Genomic DNA, 13,836 nt, shown 5'->3' with positions numbered 1-13,836 from the left:
GATGATATTCTTCTCGTTTCTCGTTTATTCCGTATCGTGTACGTACTTTTACAGACCTTTTACAACAATGGGGATTACATAATCAGGCAAGGTGCAAGAGGAGACACGTTTTTCATAATAAGCAAAGGGCAAGTTCGCGTGACGATAAAGCAGCCCGATACTCCGGAAGAAAAGTACATCAGGACGTTGAGCAAAGGCGATTTCTTCGGCGAGAAAGCGCTTCAAGGGTAATTGTTTCGAATTTCATCAGATTATTATAAAATAGGGGAATTAAATCGGTATAAGGGAACAATTTTGGATATTAAAACGGTAAACAACGACGGAAGAGAAAAATTTAATTTCTAATTTGTATTCTTTGCTTGCCAAATATAGGACGTTACCACAGTATGTACGTAGTCGATATACTATATGTCGCACTTTCGTCTCGTCATAATCCCACGGTATCATCCTAAATATTAAAGTGCACGAAACGTTTCCACAGAGACGACCTGAGAACGGCCAACATAATCGCTGACGATCCGGAAGGAGTGAGTTGCTTGGTGATAGACCGTGAAACGTTCAATCAGCTAATCTCGTCTCTGGACGAAATTCGTACACGGTATAAAGACGAGCTCGTGGAACGTAGAAGGTGAGCCTTTATGAACTTACGGTTCGCAATCCGATCGTACGCCGGTAAAACGTGGCTTTATTACTAATAACCGCGTTAACTCTCATGAACGTTAATTATACACGACCATAATCATGATCGTGAATCGTCTGTTAAATCCCTGGTCTATGTGTATCTGTATGTTATGTTTCACGCCTACTACCTAGGATGGGAGAATAGAGCGTGCTATCTCGGAGTAAGTTTCGCGTTACGGTACAACCATGTGTGTGCTAATGATTCGACAATTAAGCTAACGTTTCGCTTTTTTCTTCGAGACGTGCCAGCAATTTGCATTAATGCCGCGTCGCTTAGAATAGAGGCTCGCATAACACGGAAAAAATGAAAAAGATTAGAAACTAACCAGTTGTTAATAAACCCTATTAATGCGGCATTAATGTAATTTAAGAGCATAGCATCTCGATATAGTTACTCTTAAAAATACTCTGACTACGTTGGATCGCTATTAGGTAATATTTCAGGCTAGAAAGACATTTTCGCTTATTCTTTTATTACTCGTTGGCAATTATTTCAATTTCTGACAAGAGTGTACCTGCGAAAAGTTAGTGTAATTAACGATCGTGCAAATATAAAACGAACAAATCCACCATCCGAATAACGCTTTGATACAGGTTGAACGAGGAATTCAGAGATTTAAGGCTACAAGATCTTCGACCACTGGCTACTCTAGGTGTAGGCGGTTTCGGAAGAGTCGAGTTGGTTCAAATAGTCGGGGACAGCAGTAGATCCTTCGCTCTAAAACAGATGAAGAAAGCCCAGATCGTTGAAACACGACAACAGCAACACATTATGTCGGAGAAAAGAATTATGGGTGAAGCTGATTGCGACTTTGTCGTGAAGCTGTTCAAAACGTTCAAAGACAGGAAATATCTTTATATGTTGATGGAAGCTTGCCTTGGTGGCGAACTCTGGACTGTTCTAAGGGATAAAGGTCATTTTGATGACGGCACGACACGATTTTACACCGCTTGTGTCGTCGAAGCTTTCGATTATCTTCACTCTAGGAACATTATATACAGAGATCTCAAACCGGAGAATCTTTTGCTCGATAGTCAAGGGTAAGATGATTTTTAACGTAGATCTAACGTACAGGATGAGGTAAAGAATATTTCCTCCGACACGTATCACTGTACATAGATGTGATACAGCAATGTAACATCGACGACATTCTTAAACGCTAGTAATATTTTTTAGATACGTAAAACTGGTTGACTTTGGTTTTGCCAAGCGTTTGGATCACGGGAGAAAAACGTGGACTTTCTGTGGTACACCCGAGTATGTTGCACCGGAAGTTATTTTAAATAAGGGACACGATATCAGTGCCGATTACTGGTCCCTTGGTGTATTGATGTTCGAACTTCTCACGGGTACACCGCCATTCACTGGAGGCGATCCAATGAAAACTTATAACATTATTTTAAAAGGAATCGACGCTATAGAATTTCCTAGATCGATCACGCGAAATGCAACTGCGTTGATTAAAAAGCTGTGCAGGTAATAATTAAACACGATTAAATTCATACACGAAAAATACTAATTTTATATCCTCGTTACTATCCATCGATTGATTATCAGATAGACCGTGAAATTAATTATTTATTTTAAGGGATAATCCTGCAGAGCGTCTTGGATACCAAAAAGGTGGCATTAGCGAAATACAAAAACATAAGTAGGTGTACTCAAAATTTGCATTAGTTGCGTATAAAGAAATTAATTGCGTGAAAAAGAAAAGGGAGAAAAATTGTTTATCAACGTTCCTATTTTCTTGTTTAGATGGTTCGATGGGTTTAACTGGGAAGGCCTCAGATCGAGAACTCTTGAACCTCCAATCATGCCACGAGTTCAAAGTGCCACCGATACAACGAACTTTGACGAGTATCCTCCGGATTCAGATCCCCCTCCTCCTGACGACTTATCCGGCTGGGATAATGATTTTTAATCGATATTTAATTTATTTGTTCAAAGAAATCGTTATTTCCGAGAAAGAAAAATGTTGGAAAAAGCTTCGGCTCGTGTCGCAAGAATCGCAAGATAATTGGAAGATCGGTGGAGAACGTGACCATCAGCATCCGCATTTATTCAACGAGCTGGTACTATGTGATGCTTAGATAATTCTTTAAAATAACATCGATCATCGAATACTATAATACAAAGAAAACGAAACTGGCCTGTGATACGATAATTAGGCCGTTGAAAATTAGCTTTTCCAAACTTTTCGAATCTATCGAATGATTCATAGATTCGAACATAGAGAAGATTATCTTTTTACCGTACTATCTAACAAGAAATATGAATTTTCAAGACGTGGGCCAAAATATTATTGGCATGAATTAAACATGCGTCTAATTTAGGAAAATCTTTACACACACGAGCTCGCGTTCGATAAGATTAGAACTCGAACGTGGCATCGTGAGACGCGCACGAATGCGTTAAGTGCCATACCTAACAAAGGTAAGAGTCGAATACGATACGTGTGTACGAAGCGTCCACCTGAACGTGCACGATGTACAGTGAACTTAAATTGTAAGAGACATCTTGCCATCGAAATTGTAAAGTCGTGCACACAGTTTTACAGAATGAAGCATGTCGGATTCTTCTAGCGTCCGATTCATTGTTGTTTGATTTACTCTATAGTTTATTGTAATAATTCTATTTTAATTAATCATGCGAAAACGTGACTCCTGTAAATAATTGACTATAAATAAATATATATATATAATATAAAAATATATATATATATATACTTAGCAATTCAATGTATATCGATTATAAATAAAGTTTTATTAATGCTAATGGTGCGTAACTGGTTATTGTTATGGTTATCGTATGTTTGTCTTAGACTCCTTTCAAACAAATTTTGTATTTTATTCAATTATATTTTTATATTTGTAATGTTTTTGAAATTTAATTGCGCAAAATTCCTTATTTCTACTAATACTCGTATCCCACACGCCTGCCCATCGACAATCATCTATTATTAATTTTATACATGTACAAAAGGGAGATGGAAACACAAAAGTAAAATCAAGATAACGTATGTGTCACGTCTCGCGCTCCATACGAGCTGTAACGTGAAACAGGAAAAGGAATACGTCATAACTCGCGAATAGCGCGAGCCATAACTCTCGGCAAGTGGAATTAGGAACGGAAAGCTTAAGGGAAATAAAAAATACGTACGAGTACTTTAATATCGCAGCAAATCCACAAACAAATGCACAACAATATTATTGAACAAAATTCAACCTGCCCTAAGAATATCGAAATCGAAACGAGGAACAATGAGACGTCCGCTGAGACGCATCGCCTTGCGCGCGCTCTCCCCATCACAATACCCAGTACGATAAGCAGGCAACTGTAGCGCGCCAAAGAATCAAGTATCGGCATCAGCAAAGGTAACTACGTGTCAAGGGGAGTACTACTTATCATCAGTAGAAACTAGCAGTGCAAGAGGAATGCAGCAGCAAGGGCTTCTACAGAAGAAACCTAATACCTTCGGAAGGACGTCAGCAGAAACGAAGACTGCAGCATCCGCAGAAATAATTACGTGCCAAACTCCGCGTTACCATGGAATAAACCGTCACGTGATAATTATACCATGATAGTTTTGGTATAAATAAGCGTAGCCACTTAGAGCAAAGTTTAGTTGAGTGAAAAATTAGTCGAGAGTTAATATCAAGTTGAGCGAAGAGTTTAGTTAAGTTGAGATTTAGTTGAGTGGAGTCGAATTGAATTAAGAGTTAAGAGTTGAGTTGAGTTTCTCAGAAAACTATTTAAGAGTGTAGTATCGTGGACAAAAGGCCTAAGAGATATCGGGTGAACCATAAACAATGTCGCGAGAAAGCCGAGGTGTCGATAGGCCAGTCAATGTGTCGTCGGTTTCGTGGAAAAGGCCTACATGACCCTGGCTACGAGCGGTTGTGGAACACGTGCGTGGTGGGGCTAAGACAAAGGACAAAGGGATACTAAGGGAGAAAGACGAATTAACAGGCAGTGTCAGTAGAGAAGCCGCAGAGTGTTAGTTGAGAAATCAGAGAGTGCGAAATGCGTTGTCGAGAGAATGTGGTCCGCGTGAGAGAGAGCGTTGGATCCGTGGTAACGAGAGTTGCAAATTAACTACCTAGTTGTCTTAATTATAGCACGTTGTTCTATTTAGTTCACGTTAAACAACCATCGTTTCCCGTTCAGTCAACATCTGTACAATCCATTTATTGTAAATAAAGTAATTGTAGCATAAGACCCTAAAAGAGTGAACATCAAGAAGTAAATCTAAACGGCCAGTCATTCATTGTTCGTTAGTCGTTAATCAGGAGTTGAAAGCGTGCAGTACGCGAGTTGAAATCAGTCAGTCTTCAAACAATTATACTTGAACAGTTTAATCAATATATTACTTAGTGCGATATTTCCAATTCAATCCAAATAAAGTGCGATCGGTAGTATATATAAGCAAGGTAAGCATTTTATACATTGTAACACTCTCTTCCCTAAAATTTCGGACTTGTAATACATTGAACATTTGAATAAATTAGGCGTTGACTATTAGTATCAACAAACAAGAATTATTATTGTATATTTAATTGGGCCTTCTTTAAGAATATTAAACATTAAAAAACGACCGTTCCCTGTGCTAACTTGTGATCTCGTCGCGACTGAATGATTCGCGCGGATTACGGTGCCTTCAATAATCGAAGACGCCTACTCCTCCCACTGTTAGGTAAAAATATCTGCTCGTCTTTGGGCAAGATTTGCGAAGCCACATTGGTTGCCACAGAGAGTATTATTGTTATAAACAATCTTTGTTCATGCTAAGTGCCAAAAGCACGAAGGAATTACAGAGACGAAGACCATAATAGTAAGAAACGTGCAAAACATCGGTTTAAACGTTTGTTAGCTGCCGAAATTAAAAGAGAAGACGAGGGAAGCCGAAAGAATTAGGATTAATCATAGAGCAAATAGAAATTAGTTTTTAACTTTTTTTTAAGTAACAGTATGATCAAAGGAAACAATTACAAAAAATTTCTAATATGTCTTACGGTGTATTTTAAAGTAATATATTTCATGTCTCAAATTTTCGTGTAACAACTACTCTACTGCAACAAATAAATTACAATTTTTCCTTAAATTTTCTTTTGAAATTTATATTCTCTATTTGTTACTATTAGTGCTTCAAATTAGGCTACGTTAGATGTATTGAATAATGTTTTATATCTTCATCTATTGTTGAGTATTCTCAATTTCAAATCATTTGAAATAAACGCCGCATAGTGTTAATTTTAAGAATGAATGGTCACAACCACGGTCATATAAACGATCTAGATCATGATCATATAAACAAGTCTCGACTATGATGTAAAAGACTTGGGAATTGTCATTAAATTAGCCTCTAAAATAGCTTATCAGTTCGGGTATACGAATGACGCCAGCAGATAAATTTTGTCCTCAGGCCTTACTGTGAGGTCAGCAAATCTACACTGGCTAATAAAATGACCTACAAAACTTGACCTCCTATCAAATTATCGATCTCGACCTCGACCATAGAGGTATCAAGATAGAGTACGTGAACGAGCTAAAAAAGCGCTATAGAAATAGAAAGAGAACGTTGCATATAGACCTCTTGTGTTCTTGTTTAATAACGCATGCACATTTGTATAATAAATATAAGTATGTAAGTATAACGGTCGACTAAGAACAGGATAGACGTGACATTAAATGAAACTTTGTGTCTCATGTTATAAAATACCTGTTAAAAAATCAGAATATTTCTTACGCCATCTACGATATTCTGCTGCGAACGTAGGAATTATTACAAACAACTCCTTAGTAATTTTATCGCCGATGGGACGTGATATTTGTAACATCAGCTTACCGACGCTGTTTTACCGATAGAATCTTTAAGAATTTTTGCCTCTATCGCTCCTCCGTATTTCACGCCCGAGGTGTCGCGAACGCGAGCTTGCCATCAACCATGATATCAACAGCCACTAAAAAGTAAGTTGCACCTCCACGTAGGTCAGACGGTTGTATAATTGATCGTCGGGCCTTTATTTTTCATTACGAAATTTCTCGTGCGTTACTATTTCCATTGACGTTAAGCAAGTAAAGACAAGTCGAAGTTATAGATTGCAAAATTCGCACCTTTTTGCATTAAAAAGATTGTTGTTTAAGAATGTTAGACTTTTAGTTCCTTTAATAGTTCTAAAATAAAAAATAGTTTCACTTAATAGTTTCTAAAATGAGTTGTTAATAATAATAAAGTTGTTTATGCAATCGGGACGTGTTAAAATCGGAGAATGTTAAGAATGTAATAGGTTCTGCACGAAATTATCGTTCTGATCAGATGCCGAAGTATAGGATTCTATACACTTCCTTCACAAGCTGGCATATTCTATATCATCCTCTTTGAGAATTTCCTCTCTGATCATACTTATAGTTTCGTAGGAAAATTTTGTTTTAATTGAACCCACTACTATGCTGAATCGATAATGTCGCATGTGAGACGGAAGCGATATGGGGAGTCAGGTGACCCCCAAAACGTGGAACACAAAAAAACATCGAATGTCAAGTGTTTCTTCTGTACTTGTTTCTGTATGTGAGTGTGAGATCTGTTTATATGAAAACAACCGTGACCGTGACCATGTGACCACGTTCTAACTGCCAGAGATTTTCTCTCTGTCAATATATGTATATAAAAAGTAGCGGCACATATTGAAAAACATGCGACAAGTACGTACTGTTTTAAACTAGTTTTTAAAGCATTTTCATACGTGGATTCTTCTTATATACTCGTATTGTTTAGTAAAGGTAACATTTTTATCTCTCTATCTATCCATTTTATATCTTGGTTTCTTTTCCTTTATCATTCTTTCATGCATCTTAATAACACGTTGAAAAAGAATAGATATATTTCAAAACTTTTCCTGAAACTTTGTCTTAAACTTTAACTTTAAGTTAATATGATATGTATATGAAACATGTATGTATAATGCATTCAGCATAATTTTATTGCTTCCTATTAAAAGCTAACCTGTATTCTTTATAAATAATTATTTGAAGTAGCTTAAATGTTGTTTGATAATAAAATAAATGATAAAAAATAAAAATCGATATGGATTAAAAATTTATTTTTGTTATCGTTACATAAACAATATTCGGAATGTTAAATAAACTTATTTTTTAGACAATTTTTGTTCTCACTACACGTGTCTTGCTTTCAGAGATCGTTCCGTATTTATTTAATTTACGAGTAATTGTATGTGTCTATTTTTTGAGTATTCTTATATAATATATTTAAATTTCCACAAAAATTTCATAAAATATATATTTCTTTTATTCATATCTTAATTAAATTATGAATCAATATATGAGAGTATAAGTTCAATATTTTACTGTGTCGTAAAGCTTTATGCTTAAAAAGAAATTCTCATACGGAACTTGCACTGAAATTTTTTTTAACATTTTCAATTTTTCATTTTTATGTTTCATTATTGAATTATTGAATTGTTTCCTATTAAAAAACACAATAGTGGAAGTTCTCATGCGAGATTATTATATGTAGTTATCATAATTGTTTTGATATTTTTATTTATGATACCTTCATGTAAAACAAGATTAAATTATATTACAGTATATATATGAAAAATGGAAGGAGATCAGGGAAAACAAATTGGTAAAGGACGAGGAGCTATTCTTTTAAGGCTCATAAAAGAAAGGGAAAAATTTAGAGATGCAGCTATAAGATCATCATCAGAAAGTCAAAGTCAAACACTATATAATGTTCCTAATCCAACTGAAATATCATCCAGTTCTAAAACAGGACATGGAAGAGGTAATTTATTAAGCACATTAAAATCAATGCAACGTGCTAGTGCATCAAGTTCTAAACCAGTAGAAGTAGCTAGACCAGGTAGAGAGTTCTCAATCAACAAACCTAAAGCTGCTGGGTAAGTATGCAAAATTATAGGTATATTATTTTCAATTATATCTTTAAATGTATTTTCATCTTTCCAAAAATAGTATATTATCATACTACCTTCAGGGTAATAATTACAAAAATGTATTTGTTACATTAAGAATCAATCATTTAATATATTATTTAATAAAATCATTTAAATTTACAAGTCTCTTTCCTCAGTTTAAGGATCATCTAAGAAAAGGGTATACCTCACCAATTTTAATAATTTTCAAATATGTTGTTGAAATCAACATGCTGAATAACTTTTTCTTATACATATAACTGCCACTTGGGTTTAGTTTTTTGAGATATTCATAAAAATACTTTTGCTACTTTTTATCTTAGATTAGGGTTGATTTACCATTATGTATGGACGATGGTATGATATTATAGATGTATATATGTAATATGGGTATATGTAATATGGGTGATGATATTATAGATGTGTTCTTGCTAAGATGCATTCATAATACGAACTTCATACGTATTACATTTTAATTTGTAAATGCAAGAAGGTAAGAAACAAACTTAACGTATAATTAGTTTAGCTATGTGAGTGCCATCAACACATATATAATATCATCAAGTCTGGATATTAAGATAACCGTAAACTACTTCAGGGATAAAGAGATTAATCTAACCCAAACCAAAAATAGAAAGTACCAAAGGTGGTTTTATGAATAACTCAAATTAAAGCCAAGCGGCAATTATATGTTTAAGGAAAAGTTGCTGAGAACTGTGTTCCCAACAATGTACATATTTAAAAGTGATTGAAATCAGTGACGTATATTTTCTTCTATATAATTACCGAAATATGCTTTAAGAAACATAAAATACATGTTACAAATATATGTATTATTAAAACGAAATAAAAATATATTTTTATAGCTTAGCTGAAGAACAATCAGACATTGCTGTACAATCTTTTGATGATGAAGGAGTATTAGGTAAATTATCCGATATGACAGTACAAGAAACAAAAAGTACATCCAAATCATATTCAGCATTTAAACCAAAATGTCGACAAGGAACAAGTGGAACTTCGTAAGTATTGATATATGTACAAGATGTCTCTGCAATTATGATATGATCAAAAGATAATTCCTCATTAAAAAATATGCTAAAAATACAGAATGAAGATTTTGCATATAAGGCTCTGTTTTCAGAACACGACTGTAAATGCCACCAAGTACATGTACATTAATTCCATTTTGAAAATGAGTAATCAGTTTATACCGTCGATTTTGATCATTTTGTATTTAATGATTGCAAAGATACCTGTAATAACCTGTAATAATAAAATAAATAATAACAACAAAATTAAGTGAAACAAATTAGAAAATAGCAATAAATTTTTAGAGTACAGTTAAGTGGTAATTATATAAGCCTCAAATTAAATTCTGGAAAAGGGTTGTTCAATTATGAAGTCAAGTTTAATCCTGATATTGAGTCAAGACCACTTCGTAGAAAACTTCTTAATCAACATTTACAAGCACTTGGACGAACAAAAGTATTTGATGGAGTAACACTCTATTTACCGCAGAAGTTACAGCAGGATGTAAGCAATACATCAGCAATGAAACTTTAAAAGAACACATACATAGATTTATATGGTTTGCAATTTTTAGATAACCATCCTTGAATCTATACATCCTATGGATCAGTCAAAAGTGGAATTAAAAGTAATATATAAGAAACAACAAACCATGTCTGAGAACATTCCATTTTTCAATGTGTTACTTGGTCGTGTTTTACGATCGCTTAGTTTAGTTCGCATTGGCCAACATAATTTTAACCCAAAGGGAATACATCCTATACCACAACATAAATTGGAAGTGTGGCCAGGATTTGCAACAGCAATTACTGCATATGAAGGGGGTTTAAAATTATGCATAGATGCACGGCATCGTATTATGCGTACAGAAACGATACGTGATATAATGTAAGACTTGCAAATAATTTCATAAAAAATGTAATATTATAGTTAATTTTATTTCATCGTAAAATACAACGATGCAGGATCAACTTCGGAGGTAAACCGAATTTCAAAGATGCTGTTGTAAGAGAAGTAATTGGGTTATCAGTTTTTACAAGATATAATAATAAAACTTATCGTGTTGATGACGTTGCATGGGATAAAGACCCAACATATGAATTTATTAAAGGAACTGAAAAAGTTTCTTTAATAAATTATTATAAGTTTCATTGGAATATAGAAATAAAAGACAAAAATCAACCACTTTTAGTTCATTGTGATAAATTTAGATCATCTACTGGTCAGGTAAGTAATGAAGTTCTTCAATCAATGAAACGTAAATGTCATTTAGTCTGTCTCAAATTCCATTGTACAAATTTTATATGTAGACACAAGAAAAAATGATATTGTTGGTTCCTGAGCTATGTTACTTAGCGAGCTTGAGCAATAGTGTTCGTTCAGATTTTAGAATTATGAAGGATCTCATGGCAGTGACTCAAATGACTCCCAATGCCCGACGTGATATAATTAGACATTTTGTGCAAGAAATACAAAATAATGATGTACCACGGGGAATATTAGCTGAGTGGGGTTTATATCTGGAACCTGATGTAATAGAATTTACAGGCAGAGTTCTTGAATCTGAGCGCGTTTCCTTTGGTCAAGGTACAAACTTTACACCTTCACCTGATCGTCCTGTAGATTGGGGTCCAACAGCATCTAGAAATGCTCCTTTTAGAATTGTAGGTACTTTTATATATTACATATTTAATAATTTGATAGTGACATTTAGAATATAATGATATTTTTAGCCTAATCTGAATCATTGGTTTATCTTGTATTGCCAAAAAGATACAAGATGTACACGAGAGTTTGCTGGTATGTTCAAAAATGTCACAAAAGTTATGGGTATGACTGTTAGAGACCCACAGATGGTTTGCTTAAAAGACGATAGAATTGAAACATATGTACAAGCACTAAGAAAGAGTATCCAAGAAACGGCTAGTCTAATGGTTATCGTGTTTCCTACAAACAGAACTGATAGATATTCTGCGGTAAAAAGGTAAAACAGTTTATACGCATATTTTATAGTTTCCATATTAAAAATATATTCTTCAATATCTAGAGTATGCTGTGTAGAAATGCCTATAGCTTCTCAAGTAATTATGTCTAGAACTATTTCTCGTGGTGACAAATTAAAGAGCATAACAGAAAAAATTGCTTTACAAGTTATGTGTAAGCTGGGTGGAGCACTTTGGGCTTTAACTATACCTATGGTATGAGATTCACATACATATTTATAATTTTAATTTAAAGAAATGAACATAAATACAAAATTTCAATATGTTAGGACAAATGCATGATATGCGGTATAGACGTATATCATGCAGGTAATGGCCAATTAAAAGGGAGTGTTGCAGGCTTTGTAGCAAGCCTAGATCAGCTATTGACAATTTGGCACAGTAAAATCTGTATACAAGGTAAACGTCAAGAAATAGTAGATATGTTGCAAATATGTTTAATTTCGGCTGTAAAAGCCTACTATAGAGTAAGTAATTTTTAACATTCACTGTATATATACATACACTAATATTCTGTATACTAGTTATCTGTAATACATTTGCAAATATTATTATTATTTTGTTTTGCAGCGTAATACGTATTACCCAGATCGTATTATCATATATCGAGATGGAGTTAGCGATGGACAATTAGAGATTGTTGTCAAATATGAGGTAAAACAGCTATTAGCATCATTTAAAGCTATAGAAATAAATTACGAACCAACATTAACTGTAATAATAGTTCAAAAACGCATTAATACCCGGATATTTGAGAAATCTGTAAGTGCCTAAGAAAGAAGGAAATTACATATTAACAACTTATAGTTCTTAATCATATATATATTTCTTTATTTATTATATTTATTTATAGAGCTCGGGATTGAGGAACCCTCCACCAGGAACAATTGTGGATTATTACATAACAAAACCAGATGTCTACGATTTCTTCTTAGTTTCTCAAAACATACGTCAAGGAACAGTATCACCAACTCGCTATATCGTTGTATATGACAGTAGAAATATGAAGCCTGAACATATACAACGACTAACGTATAAGCTTTGTCATTTGTATTATAATTGGCCTGGTACTATAAAAGTTCCAGCTCCTTGTCAATATGCACATAAGCTTGTTTCTCTCATTGGTCAAAATATACAGCTAGAACCACATCAATCGCTTGCCGATAAATTATATTACTTGTAAGTTTTATATATGACTCAACATCCTAGAATGTTGTTAATCAGATCTGGATGCCATATAATTTAGTATAAATCATAAGTACTTATTAGACTGATATTGATATAAGGGATTTAATATGTTCACACAAATATAGTTTCATATTTCACTGACATATAAATTTGAAAAGTATTATAGAAGAGGTAAAGCTATTTTTTTGTAAGGTACTACTAAGTCATTTTTTCTGTCATATATTAATATATGACAATAATATCAGTATTAAAACCACTGCTGAATAAGCTGTTTTAATCGGTAAGTCGTAATATTTCTTTACTCTATATAACTATAACCAAAACATTGTCAGGGGTAAAGATAGTAATTTTGCAAATTCATAAATATAATGTTATATTTGGATAAGTATAGTTTATATATATACATAAAATGTAATTTGGAAATTTTATATCATGTCCATATAAATACTTCTCAATTACTATGTATAAAACTAAACTGAACTGTTCAACAATAAAAACAAATATTTTATATTTTTGTTACAAATATAATTTGTATACTTAATTATTTAAATTTTATTTATTAATACCCTTAGTATACACGAATATTGTGAGGCTAATGCTTTGAATAATTACTGAATCATTATACACGCGATATGAATCACGGACAAAAAATTTCAGACTTGGGCAAGTACGAACTCTGGACCTTGTGTATAAATATCCAGTACTTCGTTTATTTCGTAAAACATGTACTTTATTAATCTACATATTATAATAAAACCACTAAAGTACATGAATAATGTTTACCTTTTGATTTCATGCAAATTTAACCATGTCCGTGTTTACTTTTTCGAGTTGTGCAATATTATGCATTATTTTTTATTAAGAATTATATTTTGTTCTTCAACACTGTATTAAAAATGATTATAGTAGTCCATTAGTATAAAGGAATTTATTTAATTGCTTATGTGTGTTTACAAACGACCCTGCCGATGAGGACCCA

At 33.5% G+C, this 13,836-nt stretch overlaps 2 protein-coding genes across 8 annotated transcripts in view; both read left to right on the top strand.

The window, feature by feature from the left end:
• The window catches only part of for (cGMP-dependent protein kinase for), a 114,200-nt gene extending 110,743 nt beyond the window's left edge, over positions 1 to 3,457 (top strand). For all 5 annotated transcript variants that reach the window (XM_069124736.1, XM_069124732.1, XM_069124734.1 and 2 more), the window contains 6 exons: positions 55 to 227; positions 482 to 628; positions 1,276 to 1,722; positions 1,859 to 2,158; positions 2,271 to 2,333; positions 2,438 to 3,457. In XM_069124736.1, coding sequence (XP_068980837.1) covers positions 55 to 227; positions 482 to 628; positions 1,276 to 1,722; positions 1,859 to 2,158; positions 2,271 to 2,333; positions 2,438 to 2,603 — 1,296 coding nt within the window. In that variant the 3' untranslated portion in view covers positions 2,604 to 3,457. The remainder of the gene's footprint in view (positions 1 to 54; positions 228 to 481; positions 629 to 1,275; positions 1,723 to 1,858; positions 2,159 to 2,270; positions 2,334 to 2,437) is intronic.
• Positions 3,458 to 6,583: 3,126 nt separating this feature from the next.
• Positions 6,584 to 13,633, top strand: AGO3 (Argonaute 3). 3 transcript variants are annotated; one of them, XM_069124728.1, is made up of 13 exons: positions 6,591 to 6,649; positions 7,092 to 7,462; positions 8,286 to 8,601; positions 9,501 to 9,656; positions 9,972 to 10,170; positions 10,241 to 10,554; positions 10,632 to 10,893; positions 10,977 to 11,330; positions 11,400 to 11,650; positions 11,714 to 11,864; positions 11,939 to 12,136; positions 12,240 to 12,431; positions 12,523 to 13,633. In XM_069124728.1, the coding sequence occupies exons 3-13, from the start codon at positions 8,300 to 8,302 to the stop codon at positions 12,850 to 12,852; spliced, it is 2,709 nt and encodes a 902-aa protein (XP_068980829.1). In that variant the 5' UTR covers positions 6,591 to 6,649; positions 7,092 to 7,462; positions 8,286 to 8,299; the 3' UTR covers positions 12,853 to 13,633. The 3 variants fall into 3 exon arrangements, with proteins under 3 accessions (XP_068980830.1, XP_068980829.1, XP_068980828.1); XM_069124729.1 differs by lacking the exon at positions 7,092 to 7,462 and having other exon boundaries at positions 6,584 to 6,649; XM_069124727.1 differs by lacking the exon at positions 6,591 to 6,649 and having other exon boundaries at positions 6,663 to 7,384.
• Positions 13,634 to 13,836: the final 203 nt, after the last annotated feature.

The sequence above is a fragment of the Bombus flavifrons genome, chromosome 12 (genome assembly GCF_040668555.2).
Source record: "Bombus flavifrons isolate JBK064 chromosome 12, iyBomFlav1_principal, whole genome shotgun sequence".
NCBI lineage: Eukaryota > Metazoa > Arthropoda > Insecta > Hymenoptera > Apidae > Bombus > Bombus flavifrons.
This window is presented reverse-complemented; position numbering and strand designations above follow the sequence as displayed.

Bases quoted from the DNA above. Each gene is read 5' to 3' on its own strand.
- AGO3 (XM_069124729.1), top strand. From the start codon at position 8,300: ATGGAAGGAGATCAGGGAAAACAAATTGGTAAAGGACGAGGAGCTATT. The intron at 10,894-10,976 runs GTAAGTAATGAA...TTTTATATGTAG, and splicing joins TTAGATCATCTACTGGTCAG to ACACAAGAAAAAATGATATT. The intron at 11,331-11,399 runs GTAGGTACTTTT...TGATATTTTTAG, and splicing joins GAAATGCTCCTTTTAGAATT to CCTAATCTGAATCATTGGTT.